We start from the raw sequence: 24,141 nt of genomic DNA on the forward strand, positions 1-24,141 counted from the left end.
CTCTATCTACAAAATGAGCATGTGTGAATCACCAATATTATTGTCACTCACTTCAATTTTTTAAAATTATTTGTGGGGTTTTTTTTTAGCAAAGATGCTGGGGATCAAACCTGTGGCTTCATGTATGCTGGGCAAATGGTCTACCACTTGCCCAGCATACATGAATTATTTATTATTTTTGTTCTTAAAGAAATGCTGGCATTTCCAATAGAAAAATGAGAACAAATATTTTATGTTAAGTATTTTGACCAGTCAAATGATTATTAGTAATTCACCTTTTCCCTTGGTCATTATCCAGTGATATATCTGGCCAACAGATGAACCTTCTTCTGATGAAGTCCTTGGATGCCCTGGAGAACTGCTGCTTTGACACTAGTCTTGAATATAAGTATGTAGTTTCCATTTTCTCTCTAATAAGTACTTAAAGACTGGCTCCTACTCTGCTGTAAATCTTGCATGCTGTGGAGAAATAGTTGCAGGATTTGATCTTGAATTTCTTTGTAGAGAATTTTCAGTAATAATGCTACTTTTAAAACCCTGTGATTAGAGCTTACTTGTTTTGAAAACCATGTTTCTGCAATAGTTTACTTGAATACAATGCAACAAATATCATTTCATGGCTTAGTCTTTGTGTTGCTAATACCTTGGTTTTGTCTTTTATTTATAATATGAGGCATGTATCTGAGGACTTGAATGCATGACTTAACCTTTTAAAAGATCTGTTGAAGTCATTTGAATTTGATTGGGCTTGAGAGCCTTTCAATGGTGATTTATATTTCTCTGTGTAACCTATTGGCTGAGGAATTAAAATGGAAACACACTTTCTTATTCCCAACCTGCTTTACCTATCCCTTGCAGACCTCATGCTTTTTCAAGATTTTGCCTATTAAACTAAATATCTTAAAATCTAAGACATTTTTTCATTCCAGTATTAAAAGATAACCAAAAAAATCAGGAAAGGTTATTTAAAAGCAATATTAAGCTTCCTCATTTAATGTTTCAACTGACTTGTGTGGATGAATAAATACATGGTTCCAATTAGGCTTTTAGAAATATTAGTGCCATCGAGGACCCACATCTTACCTTCTTTGAATTCTCTGGAGCTCCTTTTTTCTAGAAGATACAATAGAGGATAAGCACTCATTTAACTTTTGTGATTATGGTCACTGTTCAAATGTGAATTAAATCAGTGTTGACATTTCTGGCCTTCAGCAACTTATGACCTAAAGCTACATTTATTTGATCTGGAGCCTGTTAGATTCAGACTAACAAAGGAATAAATGAAATGGTGAAGGAGGTGCAGGTATAAAAGATTTCCTCATGAGTAAATAAAGTCAAATGTCCACTTAGGGGGTGATAGTTATAAAATCTTCACCATGTGCAGGTTAAGACTGTTAATGACACTCACCCAGTTTATCAAGAAACACTTTAGGGATCACATGACGTCTTAAGATATTTCAATAGGAGAAAAGAGAGTTTGATGGCATGTTTGAAATCTGTTGAATATAGAAAATGATTAATGGGAGTTATATGGACATTTAGTTGCTATTTGGACCAAATGATGAGTTGAGATTGTTTAGCCTAATGCATGCATTGGTGTTGTTGCTTCTTAGAACTAAGGAATAAGATATTTTTATGTTTTTATTTCTCTTCCTCCTGACCCCCTCTCCAAAGATGTTCATCATAGCTGTAGTTCAGGATATTATGAATTGGGAAAAAGTTGTAATTAAGATTCTGTACATTTTCAGCCAGTTGAAAAAATCTCAGGAATGGCTTTCATGTTTTATGCCCATTTGTTTTCAAGAAAGTTCTTTGAATGTAAGGAGAACAGTGGGATAGTGGACTTAGCCACATTTTAAGTATTTATGCACTTAAAAACTTCACTTGTCTAAGCATATTTAACTTTAAACTTTATTTTTATTATTAATGAAATTCTTGTTTCTTTATTCTTTTTTCTTGATTCTTACATTCTTAATGAACAACTGAATTGGGGAGGGGGAGGAAGGATGGGCCTAGATAAGAGAATAGTACTGCTCAGGGAAGCAGAATAGAGAAATTTCCTACCTGTTTAGTGAAAACTTCCTTGTGTATCAGAGCCAATTAGAGACTCAGGGATGCAAGAAGACTTTCCTCTATCCTTTCAAACTCCTGCTATTCCTGTAGTTGATGATGTTTAGCATTTTCTCATCCCTGATGCTTTGTGGATGTCAGTCCTACGTGTAGTTCTGTTTTTGGTTTCAGCTTCAGCTGATACTTACTGAGCAGTAAGTACATGCTGAACTAGGCATTTCCATATCTGTTTTTCATGTAGTTAAGTCCTTATCACCACCTAAATATGGTGTTAAAGCAAGATTATCATCACTTTGGTTTATGGATAAAGAAAATTAACCTCTCAGGAGAGACTTTTTTCAAGGTCATAGCTTAATATGTGGCACAACTAAAAGAAACACTTAGGTCATCTCTCTTCCAATCCCTTTTTTCTCCTGCATAGTATGGTGTGGAGAACACATTTCAGTAGAAAGCAATTTGACATTTGACAGTATGTTGTTTTGCTTACTGTTTTCTGACATGCAATTGTTGTCTATCATTAACTAAAAGTTATTTTCTCTGCTTTTTAACCAGGCTCAGGCCTGAATACCATCTAGCTAGTGGTGTAAAGTACTGTCTCTCTAATGAGATTGTAGGAGTCTAGAGCAGTCCTTCCTCCAGTGAAATAGTGGAAACATTAGTGGGAGGTGGTTAATAGATCTGGGAGTGCTGCGCTACCTCAAGTGGTAGAATTCACCCAGAGCAAATTCGCCACGCTTCTCTGATTTAATGGATAAATTCCTGCTGAGAGTCCAGCACCTGGTCTGGCTCTCCTTTGTGGTCCTAGCACTAACCTTCTGCTGCCATCTAGTGGTGGCTCATTGGGTCATTGCAGTCCTTACAGCCCTGTTGTGCTGTCCTTCCAAGACAGGAGCTTTGGTTAATTACTATTGAGCTTTTACAGATACAATCACATTTGTATAGCACTTTCTAAAGGGCAAAGCACTATACAAATGTTAACTGTTGTTAGAACTAATTATGAGATGGCCTTGTACTTAATCTGCAGGATTGTCAACAATAAACTAGGGAATTAACAATTCATCTCTGGTCAGTTTAGCAAAATATATCATCACATCTCAGTTGATATAACAACATGTATCAGAATTTCATTGCTTTTCAAGACTTCTTTTTCTGGTGATAATTTAATATACTCTGATAAAAGATTAAAACAAATGATGACAATAGAATATGGAATTTTAAAGCTTAAATTCTGTCATTCGTTACCATTCTTATTGTTACTAATTCCAAATGCTTAATTTTATTTGTATCCAGTATTATACTTTACTGGTCTGAGACACCAACAAACATCCACCCCCCCCCCCCATGGACAGTAAGATGGGTAAGATTCCTCTGCCCAAGTTATTCTTGATTTAGAGCTGACAAGCATATTAAAAAGAGCCTATAGTGAACAAATGTGTGACAGTGGTGAACTAATCACATAGTTGTTGTCTATAATTAACTAAAAGTTATTTTTTAGGAAAATCTTTATGACTTAGGACAAAAGTAAGCCCATTAACATATAGGAGATTTAGAAATTAGAAGGACTAAAGTTTTAGGAATACCTTCTAGGTGCATACTGGAAAATGTAGACAAACTATTTAGAAGGTCACCTCATACATACAATCTAACATTTATATTGGTGCATATATACATACACATACATATATATATGCACATATACCCCCCCACACACACACAGAGTTAGGTTGTGTATTCAGCAGTTAATTAACTGATGTTGTCACCATGAATAGAATCATAACCTTGTCTAAGAATAAGAGTAATTATGGTAATAATTTTTAGGTGAATGTGTACTAGGAACTTAGATTTCCTTTTCTAAGCCTTTGTACCTGTATATCTTGGGATGCTAAGGGAGGAACTTCAGTCCAGGGCATAGAGATTCTTGTGTACCCAGGATAGCTTGAAAAGCAGAACCTAGACACCTATTTATTTAGAAAGATAAGCACCAATTCTTACTTGAGTGAACTTTGAGAAAAATTCTTTCTAAACATAAACCCAGCAGCTGTCTTTCTTAATTTAAATTAGTATGGCAGCTAATAGGATTCATATTTTTATATTTTGTTGATTAAATCTTAGATGATTCGTTCAGCTAGTTTTACCACTCATAAATTTTGCCTACTACCAAACATTGACTTCAGGTCTTCTGTTTTCTTTTTTCATTTTAATTTTTTCCTACTGTGGATCTTTTCATCACTCTAGACTCTTAAAATTCTTTATTTGATTAGTTTTTCAGCTTTCTGTTAATATTGGTCAAATTCCATAGGTACTCTAGTGAGGAAGGGAGGTAAATTTCCCACCCTCATGGAGTTTGCAGGCTAGGGAAGAGAGAGAAATCAAACAGTATTCCAAATTACCCACACCAGAACTTACAATTAAAATTGTAGAAAGTGAATTAGTACAGGGTGCTGTGGGGGAGTATTAAAGAGATTCCCTGCTGGGCCAGAGAAAGTGTCCCTGAGGAAGTAATATTTGAAATCTTAAGCATAAGTAGCAATTACATAGTCAAAAGTGAGAGCAAAAGTCAAATTTGTCAAAGTATTAATGAGATTGTGTCTAATTATATCTTTGATCTAATTCTGTCAAGTTCTTATATGTATCAGTATAGAAAGATGGCTGAAACACTTCCCAGTAGATTCTAAATTAAAACAAAGGCTTTAAATTCATACCAATCAAGACTAGCTTTTCCTCCTTTGGAAATATGATTTGTCTCCAAAGCATGCAGTGTTCAGATGTTAGATGTTGATTTAACTGGTTGGAATTGCATTATGCTAGTTGAGCTTGTTAAGTTCGTGTAAGCTGTAGCAGCAGTTCTGCCTGAGGAATGATGGATCATTACTTCAGTAGCTTCTTTACAAAGGATTTTATAATGCCAAATTGTTTTGCAACAGAAACTAGAAAAATATGCTGAAGATACATTGCCTTCTTATAAGCATCCTATCATGGCATCATGCAGGGCATGGACAGGGGCAGATGGATCAGAAGGCTGGGAACCTCAATTCCCCCATTCTGGTCATGCTCTACTGGGAACTCTGTTCAGTCTTGAACAAATCTTGAAACCTGTCCATTTTTCTGGGTTTCTACTATCATATTTGGATGTTCTGTTCACACAGAGGTGTTGGTTGGGACATGTAACTAACATGCTCATAAAACAATGAGGTTCTGGACATCAGCCAAGAATATGGGTGCCATTTAAGAGAAAAATGACATAACATATGGGCACTGAAATACGTTATTGGAGAAATGCCCTGGAACGCCTTAAGCTGCACATAGCATGATGAGAGGTGAGCCAAACCAGAGCCAGGGCAATTTCTGGAAGACTCAGTATTTTCTCCATTGAAAAAGTAGCAATGATGACAAAACTTTTTTTTTGAAAGGGGGAAAAAAATCACCACAATCTGCATTATCTTACCATGCTAACTTGAAGTTTTCTGAGAGAACAATTCTTCTCTTTAAATGGTATGTATTCTTCCAGAAGGAATGGGGCACAAAGCCCCAGATTCCAATTGAATTGTCACATGGGTAACTTTTGACAAGCCTGTCATTTGTCCATTTTCTCTTCTGACCCAGTGGTACTCTGAGAGATCAGAGGGGAGAGAAGGATTAATGTCATTGTGTACAGATGAATACACAGTTTCTTTAAGAAAGAAATTCCTCTTGTTGAAGTTGACTGGGAAACATGAATCACTTAGCCGTATCTCATAATCATGCCTTGCATTTATCTCCCCTGTTATTGGTCTGATGTCCATGGCTCAGATCTTGAAATTTAGCCTTTCTCTCTGAGTGCAGATGGTCACAGTGTACTCAATACAAGCAGGTGGAGGAAGAGTACAGCATTTCTGTAAGGGCAGAAATAGAGCTGTTTTACACCTTTTACTCTCTTCATTGAACTTAAGTCAAAATTTTCATGCTTTTGTCCAGTGAGTACATAGTACTAGCAAGGACCATGAATACCTGTTTTGACATCAGGTTTTCCTGTTGGAGGGAGAGGTGGGTGTACCTGTCTTGAGTCATGGGGTGCACTTACATCTGAGGCAGACTTAGAATCCTCAGATCTTGCTCAGGTTTCACAGCCCATGGTAAGTAAGAGCAGTTATATAGATTCCTTGTGACGCTAATGCCTCATCTTTTTTGGCACCCAGCACTGGCTGTATATTGGGAGTTGGACTTGTTCTGTCCCTCATGAGCCACAGCAGCCAAACGGAGTCCCGAGTTCATGTGGCGGCATCACTTCGGAAGCTGTCCACGTACCTAGATGATAGTGGGAGCCAGAGCCGAACATTTCAGGAGGTAAGAGAAGAAGGTGACAGTTTTCTTCCCTTTGCTGTCTTTTGTTTTCTTGTTGCTGCTTATTTTCTACTTCTTATATTTGGGTAACCCTGTAAATTAAATTCTTTCTCAATTTCAACTGAGATTAGGAGAAAATCTGAGTGGCACGCAGCCTATATTAGATCATGAGGTTTTCAAATTGTGCGGCTGTATAAATCAACTTAGACTTAAATATGGCATATGAGATAAGAGCCTTCAGTGAATACAAACCCTAAGTCAGCATCACCAGCAGGCACTTCCTAAGAAGAGCTGCAATTTCTGGAAGAAGGTTAAATGGAGATTTTTAGAATTGTGCTCAAGTCAAATGTAACTTTAAAAAAGAGCCAGGAATAAGCTTAAGAAACTGTAGATGGAAAGGCATTTGATTTTTTAAAAAAATGCCCACTAGCATGAAAAATTGAGGAAATTCCCTTTCCCACACTTAATGGAAAAGTTTTTCTGTCATGGTACAAAAATATGCAGAATTGGAGTTGGTGTGACACAGTCCCCATGTGTTAACCACGGTTGGATGAATTGTCAAGGCATGTGGCATGCCAGTCAGCTGTGCCCAGGTGAAGCTGAACTGCCTCTGCTCTGGGAGGAGCAGGGGATGACCTCAAGGCCGGGCCAGATTCTCCCCCTCATTAGAGCAGATTCTGATTTGCCCTGGCCTGCCCACGAGCTATTGATGAGCACATAATGGCTGCTGTGTTTCCCGCTCCCTCTTCTGCTTTCAGCAATCGGACTTGTTGAATTGGTGAATTTCTTTGGGGCACAGAGGGTTGAAGTTTTGTTCTAAGACATGCACTACATTTCCATTTTTAAAGCAGGCTAGAGCGTGACTTAAAAGTACCTATTTTTTTCAAGCCAAAGGAGAAAATCTGGTGACTGAGGAACGATTTGATTAATAAATGAAAGCAAGATTTTTATAACTGATGCATCTGTCTGCCTTGATGTTTTGATTTATAAGGCCTTAAGCAAGCCAGGTTTTTTTCTCCCCTCTGATGTTTTATTATCCAATTTCTGCCTTGGGAACTGCTTATATTTTTCATGCATCAATCAGTGCTAGGAGTTGAATTTTCCACTTTATCTTAACAGCATTCTTATAAGGAAGGCTTTTATTATGAAAATATGAGGTAGCAGGGAGGGGGTGAATAACCTTGACTTGCAGAAATTGAGACTCAGATTGAGTGACTTGCTCAAAGTTACTCAACTAGTAAATGGTCAATTTGGACACATGCCTGAGTACTGTCTCCATTCCCAACATTCTTTTCTATTTATCTATTTTTATGCACTTGTTTATTCATACATTGTTTCCTTATTATGTTTTTGTACCAGGATGATGAAGTAGGTAGTATTGTCCCTATTTTACACAGTTTATATTACTCCTAAACCCATGTTCCTGTTCCAGTCATGCCCCATTACTTCTCCTAGGGAATCTTAATGGAGCTTCTCTTCTCCAAGCTGCCTCTGCTGTTGGCCTTGGATGGAGCACCTGGCAATTAGTGGCCTTCGCTGCTGGTGAACATCGGTCTCCCTCTTCTATTGATAGGTTCTGTGTCCTGGCAAGGAACCTTTTCGACTTAGAGACTAAAGACCTGGGTGGAAATCCTACTTCTGTCTGCTAGCTATTTGACCCTCAAAGCCCTGATTCAAAAAGTAGGAATCGTGACTGCTATCGTGACATTGTTGTGAAACATACTAATAGAAGTTTAGGTAGCAAAACAATGCCCAGGCTGTGGGGAATGTATTTGAATTCAACGCTTTTTCTGAGGAGAAGTTTAACAAGAGTATCTGTGTCAACTGAGCTGTGTTCTTTGTTTTGTCTTGTGATGAAACATTTTTCTTCTGTATTTTCCTCTCAGGTGCTTGCCTACACCCTAAGCTGTGTGTGCACATCAGCATTCAGTGCCGGTATCATTGAAGCCACAGAGGCTGAAGATACTATGAACAAGCTTCGGCTGTTAGTGGAAAACAACCAGCAGGTTGGAATGTCCGCCCTGATTATTGCTTTTCATGGGTCTCATGTTGCTGCCTGGACCTGCTAGGAACTGACTCTGAGCTAGACCAGAAGGGGAGACTTCCTGTCTAGCACTGAAGAGCTTCTAACTATTCTATTCTCTCACTACTGTAGACAATAGTCACACATGTTTTTTTCTCTCCTTATCCCCTGACTCCCTTTCTGGATGTCTTTTTCTTTGCTTCAGAAAGTTTTGATAGGCTTTTTTCTTTCTCCAGTCATTGCTGTATATTTTGTAATCTTAACATATGTGGCTAGGGAATTTAAGGGTCATGGAAGGCTAGCTGAAAACATTTGGAAAGGCAGGAATACATACAGAATTCTGGATCAAATCAAACTTCAGCAAATCGGGAGTAGAAAATCTCTGCTCATGACTGAATATGTACAGAAAGATTTAAGGACATATAAATTAAATAGCTTTAAGATGATTCCTCTAAAATATTGTTCAGTCTTAAAAAGGAAGTTCTGATAAGCCAATCATGAGAAAAATACTACACGGTTCATGTTTATTTGAGGTGCTTAGAATAGTCAGAGACAGGAAGAAGAATGATGAGCTAGGTGTGATGGCACACGCTTATAATCCCAGTGGCTCAAGAAGCTGAGGCAAGAGGATTGCAAGTTCAAAGCCAGCCTCAACAACTTAGCAAGTCCCTGAGCAACTCCACGAGACTGTCTCAAAATTAAAAATAAAATGGGGTGGGGATGTGGCTTAGTGGTTAAGCGTGCCTTAAGGTTCAATCTCTGGTACCCACCCCCCAGAAAAAAAAGTAGAATGATGGTGGCCAGAGGCTACTAGGGGGAGAAATGGGGAGTTACTGTTTGATGAGAACTGAGTTTCTGATTTTCAAGACAAAAAGATATGGTTGCACAACAATATGAATGTACTTAATGTCACTGAACTGGTATTCATGGTTTAGATGGTAAATTTTATATGTATTTTGCTAAAATCAGATTTTAAAAAATTAAAATTACACATGCTATAGAATTTCCCTAGTTGTATTTTATTATTTTTATAAAAAAGCTTTCTCTAAAGTCCTTATATTAACTATATTGGATTATGGCAGAATGCACTGATTGAAGGTTAATGGGATTGTTACTGTGTTATGTTTGTAAGCCTGCTCACTTGTATTCAGAATATGTTGCTCAATAGTGCAGTATTATTTTCCCCAAATAAACTACTCACTGCAGGTAATTCTTTGCAATGACTGTAGTTTCTGTTACCAACCAAAGTCTAGGTTTAAAAACAAATAACAAAACTGTGATTTTTTTTTTTTTTTTGGTTGACAAATAGAACATGTAAGTAGGATTAGGAGATACTAGAAAGGCTCATTTTGGCGTGTATATAAATACTTCTGATCTATGTCTTTCTTTTTTCTCATGTCTTGTTTTTATTTATTTATACCAGACTTCAGGATTTTCCCTGGCATTAGGAAATGTAGTTCATGGTTTGTCTGTGTGTGGACATGGCAAAGCTGAAGACTTGGGCAACAAACTTCTCCCTGGATGGATCAAAACTGTTCTAGCAGAGGTAAAGGTTACCTCCCATATGCTACATTATGTTTTTATAAAGGAATAGGAACTACTTTATTGGACAATTTATAAGAACTGCTAAGATACATAGTTTAACAATAAAAGAACAGGCAATTTCAAATGAAAAGAGATGAATGGACTTTTAATCCCTTGTAAATAATGCATCCTGTCAACCATTATGGTATTAAAACTATTTTGTCACTATTTTAATTTTGAAACAGTAGTATGCGTTAAAAAATAAAAACAAGAAGGCAGTTTTATCTCAACCTTAATCTATTTGGTTTATAGTCTGTTGCCACTTTTGTTTCACTTATACAGATTATGTTTATTCTGCCAACTTAGTACCATTTGGCCTTTTATTTCTCTCTGTGTTAGTAAGTTTTGTAGAACCCCAGCCCAGGGAGCTCTTCCCTCTTGACATACTCTAATGCTTTGTTTCCAGGGCACTCCCACAATGCTTTGCCTGGCAGCTCTCCACGGCATGGTGGCCTTGGTAGGCTCTGAAGGGGATGTAATGCAGGTAAAAAAGGAACTATCAGTTGGGAAGAATCTAAAAGTGTACAGCCATAGATGGAGAATTCCCGCTATCTTAGTATGCTAATGATAGAGGAATACGTGCTCATGATAATAGTTCTACTGGGCTTTTCAATGCCTTGTTCTATGAAAAAGTGCTCTTGGACAAGAATTCTTTATGTAGGGTTTGTTTGCTGTTTCATTTGGCTTGTAGGAATTAAACCAAATTAATGTAGGTACTTGTCCCAAGTTTTCCTGAGAAAAGCGATTGAATGATAAGGAATTTCAGAAGCCATTCACAAAAACCACCAGTGTGCATTCATAATGTCTAAGTTTATGTCTGTGTAGGTGTTCTTTCACTTCAAAATGATTTCACAGTGGACATGTATGTGTAAATTTATATGTAATTCTAAAGGAGTGCCTTTGTTCATCCAGTGGAAGTTTATTGAATGACTACTGTGTGCTACGCTGCACAGGTACTTAAAAAAAAAAATCAATCTCAAAGCATGGGCACTGCCTTTGAGGAGCTCGCTGCCTTGTGTTTGAATTATATGTTTGTCCTTATGTTTATAAGGACATATGATACATTATTCCATGGCTTAGAAGATGATTACTCATACACTGGGAATGTAATTATTTACTTCAGGGGTGGCAGGTAGTGATGGATATTTCTCCTTGTTCTTTCAGCTGAAGTCAGAAGCCATCCAGACTTCGCAGTTTCAAGGCAGACTTAATGAAGTCATTAGAACTTTAACTCAGGTGAGAAGAGAAATCTAAAATCCTTGGGTGGAAAAACAGTTTTCTTCCTAGTCCTTCATCTTATTACATAATATAAAATGTTTTACCTAGAATATAGGGGAAATCTCTGGTTATTTGTGCTGAGTTCAAAGGGTATTTGGGAGGGCCATTTGGTCCTCTTTTCACTGACAAAAACCTACTGCCTCTGGAAAAAAGAGAAAGCTGGCATTTTTAAAAGATAAGTTGGTACTGATTTCTCTTAACAATTACCACCTGACCCTGCAAGGAATAGGAGGCCCTCAGGACAAGGAAAATGAGTAGGTGATCCAGGGGCAGGGCAGATATCCATGAAGAATGGTCAAGAGATGCTAGTTCAGAGGCCATTGATAAAATATTTGGGTAAATCATTGTCATTGTTACAATGTTACAATGACAATAAACATATTCCTCTGCTAAGAAATGTTTTTATCTTTTATTATTTTTATTTTTTTAATGATTGTTTATTGCTTAAAATTTAAAGGTACTGAATGAAACATCACTGATGTTCCTTGAAACCTAAAGCAACTCCTGCTAATATTTGGCCATAACTTTCTTTAAGCATTCTTACTTTGTTTGCATAGTTGGTAGTCTTTCTTTATATAGAACTTTATATCTTTTTATTTTCATTTAGCATATTTGTTTTCATTCTTATGAAATATGGCTGATTATAATATCTACCACATAAAGGAGTTTTAGTAATTCATGCTTTCAAAAGCAAACATAAATCTCAGGACATAAAAACTCTTTTGCATATATGAATATGAATATGCTCAAAAAAGGAATTCGGAAACTTTAAGTTGCTATAACTTGTGAGAAAAATCTATTGTTGGGGTTAAAATCTCACATTTTAAACTATTATTTTAAAAATGCTTATTCTGAATGATGAAGCAGTAATAGGGCATTATTTAAAGAAAAGAAACAATATCATCTCCTTCCATTTTTAGAAGTGTGTTAGTTTTAAGCAACTTTTCTGCATTTTAAATTTTCTTTCACTGTTTTAAAGTTTCTTTGAGACCAGGCTAACTCAGTGGAACCTGGGAAAACCACTAGTACTTTCTGTTGTGATTGATTAATCAACTGGTTAATTGATTCATTCAGTAACTCAGCAACCACTTGTTGAGCACTTCTATGATTCAGATCTAGTATTTGAGACACATGAAATCTCATCTTGTCATAGAACTTCTACTTACCCGCCAAGCGATTAGCTCATGAAAGATTAGTGACTTTCTATATGTAACCTTTTATTGAATGGAGATTGGATTTTGCCCATTATTTAACTGTTGTATTTCCATCTATAGGTCACCAGTGTCTCTGGGGCTATTGGTGTTCAGTCAAATGCAATCTGGCTTCTAGGACATCTTCATCTCTCTACTCTGTCCTCAAATCAAAGCAGAACCTCTGGTAAGCGTAAGGTCCTAAAACACTGGAACTGGGAGTAATTGCTGACTCAGGCTCTGTATTTTGTTAAGAGCACTAATCTTCACATTAACCCTTAGTGGTGGGTATGACCATCTCTGTTTTTTCTGAGTTGGGTGTGAGTGGCCATCTGATTTGCCATGGGTCATGTGGTAGGCAGTTGTAGTTGCTCTCCGAACTCCGTGTTTCTTTACTCCTCCTCTTTGCTTCCTTAGAAGATAGTGTAGACACTCAGTTAACCCACAGATCTTATAATGTAGAATCTAAGACTCTGGAAGATTATGTGATTTATATATAGAGTTAGTTGAGTGACAAACGCATAAATGAAGAGCCATGCCTGTGAAGCTTGAAACAGACTATTTTATTTTACTAGATGTAATGGTATTATGTTTCATTGAATGTCTCCTTATGTATGGCTGGAATTTTTCTGGATCCTGGTTTTATTAAAATAATGGGGTAAGTACATTTAAAGATATATACCCCAGTGGTCTTGGAACTGAAATCCTTGGTCTTAACACAAAGCCTTTTCTATTTGTAGCTTTTTAATAAAAGCAATAAAAATATTTATAACCCCCACATACTTAATTTATGTTTGTACTTGAGATTTTTGGGGGAAGGGTTAGTACATCTGCTCTTTGCTCTTTATAGAATTTGAACCCATGGGCTATCTTGGACCCAGGCCAGAAAGGTATAGGTACCAAAGATTCCTCATTAAAACTTTGTATCATTTATCCCTGAAAGATCCTCTACTGATAGTGTTACCATAAGTCTACTGTGATTACTACTTCCTCTCTTCTATTACTCTGTAGCTATAGGAATAGGACATTGGTGCACAGGATAATTAACATAATTAACTTTAGACAGCTGGAAGTTGTCATATTAAAATGGGAAGATGATAAAGAAAACTTAGTTATGCTGGAAGCTTTGGTATTGCTAGTTTTGAGGCTCTTACTCAGTATCCTGGTAAGCTAGCATATTTATGTCAGGCCTTACTTTTTTTATGTAGGCTTTTAATTGTCCTATTATGGGCTGCTTGGTCTGGCCCACATACACTCAACTCAGGTCATAGTGAATCATCTTACACCCAGGTTCTTTTGAACAAGTCGCCTGTGTGTCTGGAAAAATACAGCTACTTGTTCCTGATGGAATTTTCCAATTGAGCCATTTATTGCAGTAAAAACCATCTCATGAAACAATTATAGGGGACTGGGAGGAAAAGGATTTAGGAGACTCTCAGGACTCAACTAGCATAAATGTCACTGCCTCCATGTTCCAGGTCAGCAGCTACATATGGCTATTTGTCCATGTTGGTCACTTAGAGGTCTCTGTCTTAGGTAAGAGGCTGGTGCTGTTTATACCGAAAAATGCTTATGTTGAATTTACAAGGTTCAAATCTGATTCTGCATGTCCTGAAGTGGCCCCTAGAATAGCGTTCTAAGCCTTAGGATGCGCAGCCATCTCCTTGCTGATCCTGAGGAGTCACTAGATGGGAGGTCACTGATGTGACATTGTAAAAAGGATTTTTGTAAATCACTTCAGTCAAATATTCATCCTCTGTGATTTTTTTTTTCAGTCTGCTGGGTTAGCCACCATTTTAGATTTGCCTGTATAGCTTAAGTGATTACTTCAAGGCCAGTCACTTAGTCTAATAGAATTAGTTGCAGCTACAGACTATTGTGCTGAGATTAATGGCATAAACATCTCCGCTTTGTCTCTAGGTTGATATGGCAGCATGAGATCATTATCTCTCCTTCATTAGTCTTGCCAAGTTCACTGGTTAATTTGATCATTTTCTGTCTCCACAGTTCCTACTGACTATAGCTATTTGCCTGAAAGCAGTTTTATTAGAGCAGCCATTGGCTTCTTCATTACAGGAGGAAAAAAAGGCAAGTGAGCACATTTTCTTGAATTTTGTCATTCTTTCTACATGTTAAGTAGGTTTGTATGCCCTAAGCATGCCTTTGTGGAATTAAACAGTACAAATCTGAAGGGGGTAGTGTTTTCTCTGCCAAACCATTTTTCTAATATATATAAGCTAGAGGCAAACTACAGTAATTGTTCCATAAATATACACACTGTATAGTCTCTTTAAATCACTGTCAGTGATCTTGAATGGCTCCATGAAAATCTTAATCTTCTATTGAGCCATTTCAAAAGACACACATTACTTTTCCTGTCTATGTCAAGTGAATGTGATCTCAGAAGAGAAAACACCTGGTACATTTTGGGTCCCAGAACTGTCTGGGAAGTAAGTCTTGCCCCTGCACCTTGTAAGATCACATGGTGGTGTTGGAATCACTGGCTTCTAGGTCTTATTTTTAGTTTGTATTCTTTTTCTCAGTACACATTTGTCCCTTTGTGATTCTGTGTGGCAGCCACCACATTAGCACACAAGCAATTTGAAAACAGATTTAATGCCCTGTTTTAACTGGCATCAGAGCAATGCCGCATGAGTTATTGAATGTGTGTTCTTTAGTGCTACACGTATACTTTTTGAAGTCACCAGCTTCATTAATGTAATATTCCTCATTGATGTTTGCTGGTTTTATTCTTTCTTGGTTTGGCAAAATGAGTACCTATACTGTAGCAAGACCATTATGACTGTGGGAAGAAAAAAGTTTTTAAACAAATCAAAATTAAAAACTAGAAGAAATCTGGAGGAAACAGTTTGATTGATGAAGGTCATGGAAGAATAAAATCTCACCATTGGAAAGGAATTTAAAGGTCACATTGTCTGATTTCCCACTGAATACAGTAATCCTGGGGCTTCCAGATTATGAATAATTATCATAGCCTGGAGACATTTCTTTAATTTCTGGAGTTCTAGAATATGTGATATTATCCTATGGTTGTTTGTTAGCATTATTTGCTTTTAATTATCCTTAATAAAAACTGACATATGTCATTGTTGTACATGACACAGATATTGACAAACATTGTGTATTATGTATAATTTGCAAATTATTTTAGTGATTATATTGCTATGAATTAAGTCTACTTAAAATAGATAAAGATGTCTCCATTAGTAAGAAATTCAATTCTTACTAAATAAGCATCTAAAATTTCCATGGCCAGAATGATACTAGCACAATATATTTTTGCTATGTTTTTGTTAGGTTGTTCATTTTTATAAAATTTTTAAATGATGATAAGGTAAGATATTTTGGGGAGAAATAAAGTCAAATCGCCTGGGTCAAATGAAAGATTCTTTTCCTGCTCAAGTGAATAAAATGTCAGTTGACTCCCCAGACCAGTATTTCTTAGCAGAAATGAATTTTCTCTGAATCTTATGGGGAACTTTTGGTTAAATATAATATTTTTATGATTATGGAGTCATGGCACAGCAGGATCTGTTCTGCTCTAAGACTGAAAAATCAGGTTGTGACCGAATCAGTGTTGTGATGTGCAGTCTTGCTGAAAGCTATTTTAAAACTGATAAATGAAGTATTTAAAAAAGCCATATTACCAGTTGGATTTTTGGCATTTTCAGGTTGTGGGAGAGGGCTGCCTTCTTGTCAGGTTTGCTGACTAGATTCAGAGGAAAGTCTATTCAGCCTTACACATTACTAATGATGACCCCAGAGGAGTGGGGGCCGTGGGAGGCTGACCTCCGCCTCCGAAGCCCATTTACAAAAACAAAACCAGACCCTGCTCTATGGGACTAAATGGGATGGCCAAAAGCGGAGGTGTGCATGCAAACGAGTGTTTTCTTCTTCAATATGCCCAGCTCATTTGAATTTTAATAACTCCCTTCTGAAGCAGCTTTTGAGTCTAAATGTCTGGATGTCACTCACCAGAGCTCAGTGGGGCTGCTGATAGGAAGGATGACAACTTTGGTGAACTCTTTTGAGGAAGAAATGGTTTTAGAGAAGAAAACTCATGCTTGGCGTAGGCTGAAGATAGTAAACTTCAGGGATGGCTTGGTTTCACTGCCTCCGTGGGCTCTCTGTAACTAACATTAACTCACAAGAGGAAAGTGATGGGTTGTCTCTGAGCCACACTTATGCCAGGATGAGATTGGGCATTGTGATTTTCATCCTAGCCAATCAAATTTTGAGATAGCAAACATATTAATCGGCTTTCTAAGGCTCAGGAAGCCTTTCTTTGCTCACTTTATACTTATGTGATAGGACAGACAGGATGTTCATGGCATGTTCATTCCTTCACAGAGGCAGACCGTTGAAAACCATACCAAGTCGATGAACTTCATTCAGTTTCTAAAGATTTCAGTTCATGGCTTTGAATGTAATTGCTTTTTGTATACCATTTAACATTCCTCTGCTTCCCTGATGGCCCTGGCCTCCTCCTATCAGATGTATCCTTACCCTTTGTGCTCATTCTCTTTTTCTGTGGACATTTCTTCACTTTGCTAGGCTTAAAATCCTCCTATCATGAATTATTCCTTCTGATAAAGGCATCTAATTTTTTTTCTTATGATTTTTTTTCTACTCATTTATTCTTTATTTCTAATCTTTGTTTTCTCTATCACATTCAGATTTTATTGTTTATCTGCCTCTTTTACAGAATATTGAAGAAGTATTTAAAGTGTTTAACAAAGGTATTATCTCTTTCTGATGCTAACATTAGATATTTCTACATAATAGGATTATTTTTGTTGTCATTCTGTTACTGAATAATTTGACTCAGTAATACTTTCCAAGCTTATATTTTTTCATTAGGGCTCTAAAGTTCACAGTAGTCTCATCTGACAAAAATATATAAGATATATATATATATATATATATATATATATATACATCTTATATATGGGTATAGTGTATAGTGTGTATAGTTCTTATGAATGGCATTTCCTTCTTAATATGAGTTGATTGGTCAGTGATCTGTGTGTATAAGTAGACTTGTACACAAATTTTATAAACATTAAAATGGGTGTATTCTTGGTCATTTTGGATTTTGAGCATGAGATAGTTGTTGAGAAGAAATCTAGCCAAAGGAACAGAATTAGTGAGCTGAGTATAGAATAATATGAGAAAGTGGTCTGCTTTTTGATGAAATTATGGAGTTGGTTGCCAAGACTATGTATACTTTTTATAATATTTTAGCTTAGTAATATTTTATCTATACAACTCTTTAAACATATCATGAGAAATAAGTACAGGTATAAAATACTGTGTTCAAAAATGATATAAAGAAGTTAAAGGAAAGACAGGATGAATCTAATATGACTTTCCTATTCACATATATGAATACACCACAGTGAATCTCCACATCACATACATCCATAAGACTGGGATCTTAATTAGAATAAGACATACTTCATGTTTGTATAAATGTGTCAAAATATACTCTAGTGTCATGTATAACTAAAAAGAACAAATAAAATAAAAAAAGAACCTCCCATAATTCACCACCTAGAGACAGCAACTATATACACAACATTGTATATCCCCCTGTATGTGTGTAGGTATTATATTCATAAAGTTTATATTATCTTATATGATTTTTAAAAATTTAATGAATTTTCACAAAAATGGACACTTTCCACTTATCTCCTCCAAAAGGAGGCTTGGAAGAAGTATAGAAAGAATCCAATTGCATCAGTTTCTGAACAGTTGTCTATAGAGGATGTTTTTCATGGGTTTTATCTTTTATTTATTTATTGTTTTGGAACACAGGATTGAACCCAGGGGTGCTTTATCACTGAGCCACACCTTCACACCTTTTTTTTTTTTTTAATATTTAGAGATACAGTCTTGCTGGGTTGCTTAGGGCCTCAATAAGTTGCTGAGGCTGGCTTTGAACTTGTGTTCCTCCTGCCTCAGCCTCCCGAGTTGCTGAGATTAGAGGCATGAGCCACTGTTTTATCTTTGTTGCAAACATTAAAATGTGTGGAAGGAAAAAGTCAGTGATTATCCCATGACTCTATAGATATTAATTTTAAATGTTACTTTTAAATTAATGATTTTATACACATACAATTTTTACACATTTCCATGTTTATGTGTATTTGTATTTTTTAACTTGATATTATAAACATTTTCCCATTCCCCATATATCTATCTCCATTGTTAATATTTTTAGATGTTTGTAGAATATTTTATCAAGTTGGTGAGTCCTAATTAACTTGATCATTACTCTATTGGTTATTAAATTTTTCCATCATAGTAAATATCTTTATGAATGTAGCTGTCTCTCGTCTGCAATATCTTTCCTTAGGATAAATTCTCAGCAGTTTATTAGTGGACAAGAGTCTGATGATGTGGTGACCAGGGGAATGGCATGGCCTCTTTGCTCTTCAGAAGGATCATGCCAGTTTTCGATTCATCAGCCTTGTATGAATATGTAAAGCACTGTATCTTAGAGGTTAAAAGCACAGGAGCTGGACTGCCTGAGTTCATATCCCACTACCACTGTTTACTGTCTCTCCAACTCAGGCAAGCCTCCTAAGACCCTAAGCCTCAGTTGCAAAATGGAGAAAATAATTGAATCTTCTTTATAGAACCCTTTGTAAGGATTTTGAGTCACTTTATGTAATTCTACTTAGTAAACAAAGAATAAACCCCTCTAGTTATAGTATCATATTACAAAGCAAAACAAATAGATAAGTCAAAGATGATAATAAAAATGAGTCAGAATGCTTTTATTTGCATTCATTGTCAGAAAGGATGAACATTTTTGCATATATTTAATGAATTATTCAAGAGATTTTTATAATTAAATTTTAGCATTTCTTTTTTACTAATTTTTTTGTTTCAGTTATACATGACAGTAGAATGTACATCTTATATAGCATTTCTTTTTAAAACTTAGTGTGTTTTAAGTTTTTGAGATAATTTAGACTTACCAAAGAGTCACAAGAATTTACAGAAAAGTTGCAAACATTTCTCTGCCTGTAAGGAAAAACTCCCATATCCCTTCACCCAGGGACCCCCCCCCCCCATTGACATATTTACTTGGAAAGATCTAATCCAGAAGGTACTTGTGTGTTCACCATGTCTCTTAGTCTTCTTCAGTCTGAAACTGTTCCTGTATCCTATCATGTTTCAAGATTAAAAGCCAGTTATTTTATAGAATGCTCTTCAATTTGGATTTGCCTGATGTTTCTCCTATGGAGTCAGGTCACTCATTTTTAGTGGGAATATCACAGAAATGGAACTCTCTTTTTCTCATTGTAACCCATCAGCTGGCACAGGGTATCCTTCTCCTACTGACCACGTGGATAAAGTGATGTCTCCTAGGTTTCTCCATATGAAGTTATTATTTTCTTTATCATTAATAAAAATTTTTTACTTTTAAATGTCCTATTTTCACCCACTAGTTTTAGTATCCTTTAATGTATCTTGCCTGAATTACTAGTATGATAATTGCCAAAAAATGATTTTTAAGTTCTATCATTCTATGTACATTACTTTGGTAGGCATTCTACTTTAAGGAGGCTTTCTTTCCTTCCCTTCTTCCCTCTCTCCCTTCCTTTTCATTAGTATGAACTCTTAATTTCATATTTTATTTATTCATTATTCAATTGTATTCATTATTTTGATCTTCAGATTGTCCCAGATTTGACCTGTAAGTACTTCTTCAAGTGACTCTTGTGTCCTTTTGACCCGATCCTGTCATTCTCTGAGTTCTTTATTGCTGTATGACCCAGGGAGTTATTGTAGGCTTATCTAGTACTATCTTCAGCCCTGTAACAACTTAGCAGCCCAGACTCCTTGTAGCAGAGAATGATATTTAGAAACTTAAGATCTGACTGCAGAGTGTCTCATTGCTACCAGGAAAAAAAAAAAAATCACAGCTCCCTAGCCTGCTCAGTGGATAGAGCTAGAAAATATATGTTTGCTCTTTAATGTGTGTATTTATTTCTATATGTATATTTATTTATATTTATATCTATATATCACTATGAACTCCCATTGATATCTGTAGTTCCAATTCAGCACCACCAGGGTTCATTCTACCTTTCTCTGTTTTCATATTTTAATTCGTTCCTCTCTCAATAAAACATTTGGCTCCCCTTATTAGTAATATATTTACTCATTCACTCAATCTCATATGTACCCAATCTCCTGTCCCTACTGGGCCATGGTCCTGCAACACTGCCTTCCTCACTCAGGTTCTCATATTCCCTGGGTGCCCTCTCCTCTGACCCTTGACTTGGTGGCCCTTCCTGGTGCTAAAGAACCTGGGATGTTTTCATTCCTGGGAACTCTGAATGTTGTTGAAGTATTTGCTCTTAAGAAAATATCCTACTAACTTTTAGTATCTGACTGATGACTCAGAATGGTCAATTATTTCCACCAACCATCCTGATGGTAGGGTAGTTTCCACAAATCTGCCATGATATAATTATCTCTGCCTGTGTTTTCTACTTTGTCTAGAAAAGCTTCCTCATTGTTTCCATCTTGATTTGAACATTCTTTTTTTGTAAGAGAAGATAGGGCCTTCCCTGATGTTCTTAGTTACATTAGATTTCATATGTGATGCATTCCTATATATTTTTCGTAGTATTTCACATATATGTCATTTTTTACTTTATTGTTCAATTTGTTGTTTAAAGTCTTCCTCATTAGACTATAATTTTGTCAATGGCAGGAGAAACATCTGTGTTTTATCCTAAATACTTAGAACAAACTACCTGGCTTGTAAAAGTATTCAAATACTTGTTGATCTCCACACATATATGCACACGTTTATGTGCTTGTGTGTGTACTTAAAATAGTTCTCATCAAAATCATCTCTAGCAACTCTGAAAATAGAGAAAGTAAAGACATGTCCCTACCATACAAGTGATGTGATGCTGGGGATGGAAAATATACACACCCCGGCTGTAGCCTACTTGTTGCCTGACTCTTCCTGAACTAGTAACACATGTGCATTGTGGAATTGCGATCTGATCCTTGGTGTAGCCAAAGTATGTGCGATAATGGGTCCTGTTGTAATGCATTATGTTCGGATATGCCATTTATAACTTTGAAGCTGTCAAATGGATGAGAGATTTAAAGCAACTTTGTATTTAGATTTCAAAACATCTGGATCTTTTTAACAAGTACCCATAGGCATTCTCAGTTTCAAATCTATTGTTCATAAAGCATTACAGCATTTCTTCTTATCTAAGACACTTGTTTGAAGACAGAGCAGCAAAACAGGAACTGATCTTTCCTGTTGTTTGGATTTGGAGTCTTTTTGTCCCATGCCAGTGATCTCTTCTCCATGGACTTTGGGACTCCCTTTCTTTCTATAACCCCTCCTGCCCAAATTCATGGGACTGCCGGATATTTTCTCTATTCTAACAGTTACTATAGTTCCCTTCATTCCAGTTAATGTCAGAATTTGTTCCCTGCAAATATAGTGAAACTTCTTTTGTGATTCTAGGTATGTTCCTTGGAACTGATTTTCTGCCCTTTTAAATGTAAAAGATTCATTGCATTAGGCACGGACATGATTTTCAAACCATTTTACAAGTTCTTGTTTCTGATACTTGCTTGTATATCAGGTCAATTCTAGCAAATATAGAAGCAATACGTAAAGTGTATAGTAAAGTGCAGTCATTGGAGAAAGTACCATTGTTCTGTCAAAGGAAAGCTCATTGTCTGAGCAATAAAACATCTGAAAAATGGCCATATTTCACAAAAGGTCCTAGTGTTACAGGACTGATTAGATGCCTTTTCTTGGCTCCCCACATCCTCTGGAAACTGCAGATTTTTCTGTATTTCTGCCAAGGATCTAGAATAAAATTCTGTGTAATATTGAAAGCATTCAATCTAAAAAAGTTTCTAAATAGAAGTCTGTTTATAAAATATCAATTTCCAACACAGAATTGTATACATTTCCTTAATAGGAGACAAATGTTATTCCATGCACATATTTACTGTAACATCTGTGATTTTATCAGGCCATTTCCATGAATCATGTATCAAAAGGACATTTAAAAAGCAAATTAATTTTTGTGTTTCTGTTGTGAGAAACCAAAGACTCCAATTTGTAGCCAACATTGAATAGGGACACTTGCCACAAATGTGTCATCAGTATAGAATTATGTGAATGGCCAACCAGTTAGCTCCTATCTCAGCTTGTTATATTTACCACAAAATTGACCACCCTGATTTTGTCTCTTTTTTTTCCTTTTCTGTTTGTCTTCTCATTGCAGTATAAGCTCCATGAGAATAGAAACTGTTCTGTCTTGTTCAAGTCTGTCACCATTGTTAGGAACAGTATTTGACACCTAATAGCTACTCAATAAATTTTTGAATGAATGAATATAAATTTAATTACCTTCTTTGTCAGGAATTATTGAAATTGCATTGATTAACTCTGATAATATTTCCGGAGCTCCCAGTATTATATTTCAAAAAGAAATAAAGCATGAACTAATGGGAGCACATTATAGGAAAGTGGGAGGAGTGTTGAGCTTCAATATTGTTTTTTTAAGAGAGAGAGACTTTTTTAATATTTATTATTTAGTTTTCAGTGGACACAACATGTTTATTTTATTTGTACGTGGTGCTGAGGATCGAGCCCAGCGCCCCGCACATGGCAGGCGAGCGCGCTACCGCTTGAGCTACATCCCCAGCCCGTGCTTCAGTATTTTTGAAAAGCAAAAAGGTGATGGGGGCAGACAGTGGAGGGCTCACTACTAGTTTTAACTTACTATGTTGATAGGAAGAGAGGCCAACTAGTCAAGAGGTTGTGGAGTATTTGGCTAGACTAAGAGATGTGCTGATTTTGAGGCTGTTCTTTTCTCTAAAATATGGAAAAAGACCTGAAGTAGAAGTAAGGATTTATTGTTGTCAACACATAAGTAATATTTGAAACTCAGCATGGACAAGCTCAGGCAGTGAGAATCTATAGAAGAATATAGAAGCTTAGGGAAGCAATTATTTCAAGAATGAGGGCATGATGCACTTTCGGATGGAAAAGAATGGGAAAAAAAAGACTTACAAATGCTGGTGAATTGGGCATTTAGGTGGCCAATAGAAATCTTAGTAAGGGCAGTTTCAGTGGAGTGGTGGGGCTAATACCTAGGTAGCAATGGTGTTAGGGCACTTTTTATTGTAGACAGTTATGACTTACTTAAATGGATGCAAAAGTAAAAATATTTACTACAAGGATTCCTAGGACTCCCAGAAATACAAGGGCAGAAATTCTCTTCATAGTTCATTTGTTCATTCATTCTTTCTCTTACTTTCCTTCCCTTCCCTTCCCTTTTTCTTTCTTCTTCTTTTATTTTCTCTTTCAGGGCATGCATGGTATCAATTTCTCTTAGGTTTTCTACATTTTTCTCTAAAGACTGCTTCATGCCTTCTCTGCTTCTTATATACATAACACAAAACTTACCCTTTTAACCATTATAAAATATACATTCGGTAGTATTGAATGCCTTCACAGTATTGTACTACCATCTTCACCCTCTGCTTCTAGAATGTTTTCATCACCCCAAAAGGAAACTTAGAACTTATTGAACGCTTGTTCCCCCTTTCCCACTTCCTTCAACCCGGAGCAATCAATAATCTGCT

General features: G+C 36.3%; 1 protein-coding gene across 2 annotated transcripts in view; it reads left to right on the forward strand.

The window, feature by feature from the left end:
* Positions 1-24,141, forward strand: part of Focad (focadhesin) — a 283,866-nt gene that overhangs the window by 230,861 nt on the left and 28,864 nt on the right. The window contains exons 28-35 of one of the 2 annotated variants that reach the window (XM_026397575.2): positions 299-388; positions 6,246-6,393; positions 8,277-8,396; positions 9,837-9,959; positions 10,404-10,481; positions 11,162-11,233; positions 12,550-12,652; positions 14,473-14,553. In XM_026397575.2, the coding sequence (XP_026253360.2) occupies positions 299-388; positions 6,246-6,393; positions 8,277-8,396; positions 9,837-9,959; positions 10,404-10,481; positions 11,162-11,233; positions 12,550-12,652; positions 14,473-14,553 (815 nt within the window). The remainder of the gene's footprint in view (positions 1-298; positions 389-6,245; positions 6,394-8,276; positions 8,397-9,836; positions 9,960-10,403; positions 10,482-11,161; positions 11,234-12,549; positions 12,653-14,472; positions 14,554-24,141) is intronic. The other variant, XM_077797050.1, reaches the window with a different exon arrangement.

This window comes from Urocitellus parryii, chromosome 4, assembly GCF_045843805.1.
Source record: "Urocitellus parryii isolate mUroPar1 chromosome 4, mUroPar1.hap1, whole genome shotgun sequence".
NCBI classification, from domain to species: Eukaryota; Metazoa; Chordata; class Mammalia; order Rodentia; family Sciuridae; genus Urocitellus; species Urocitellus parryii.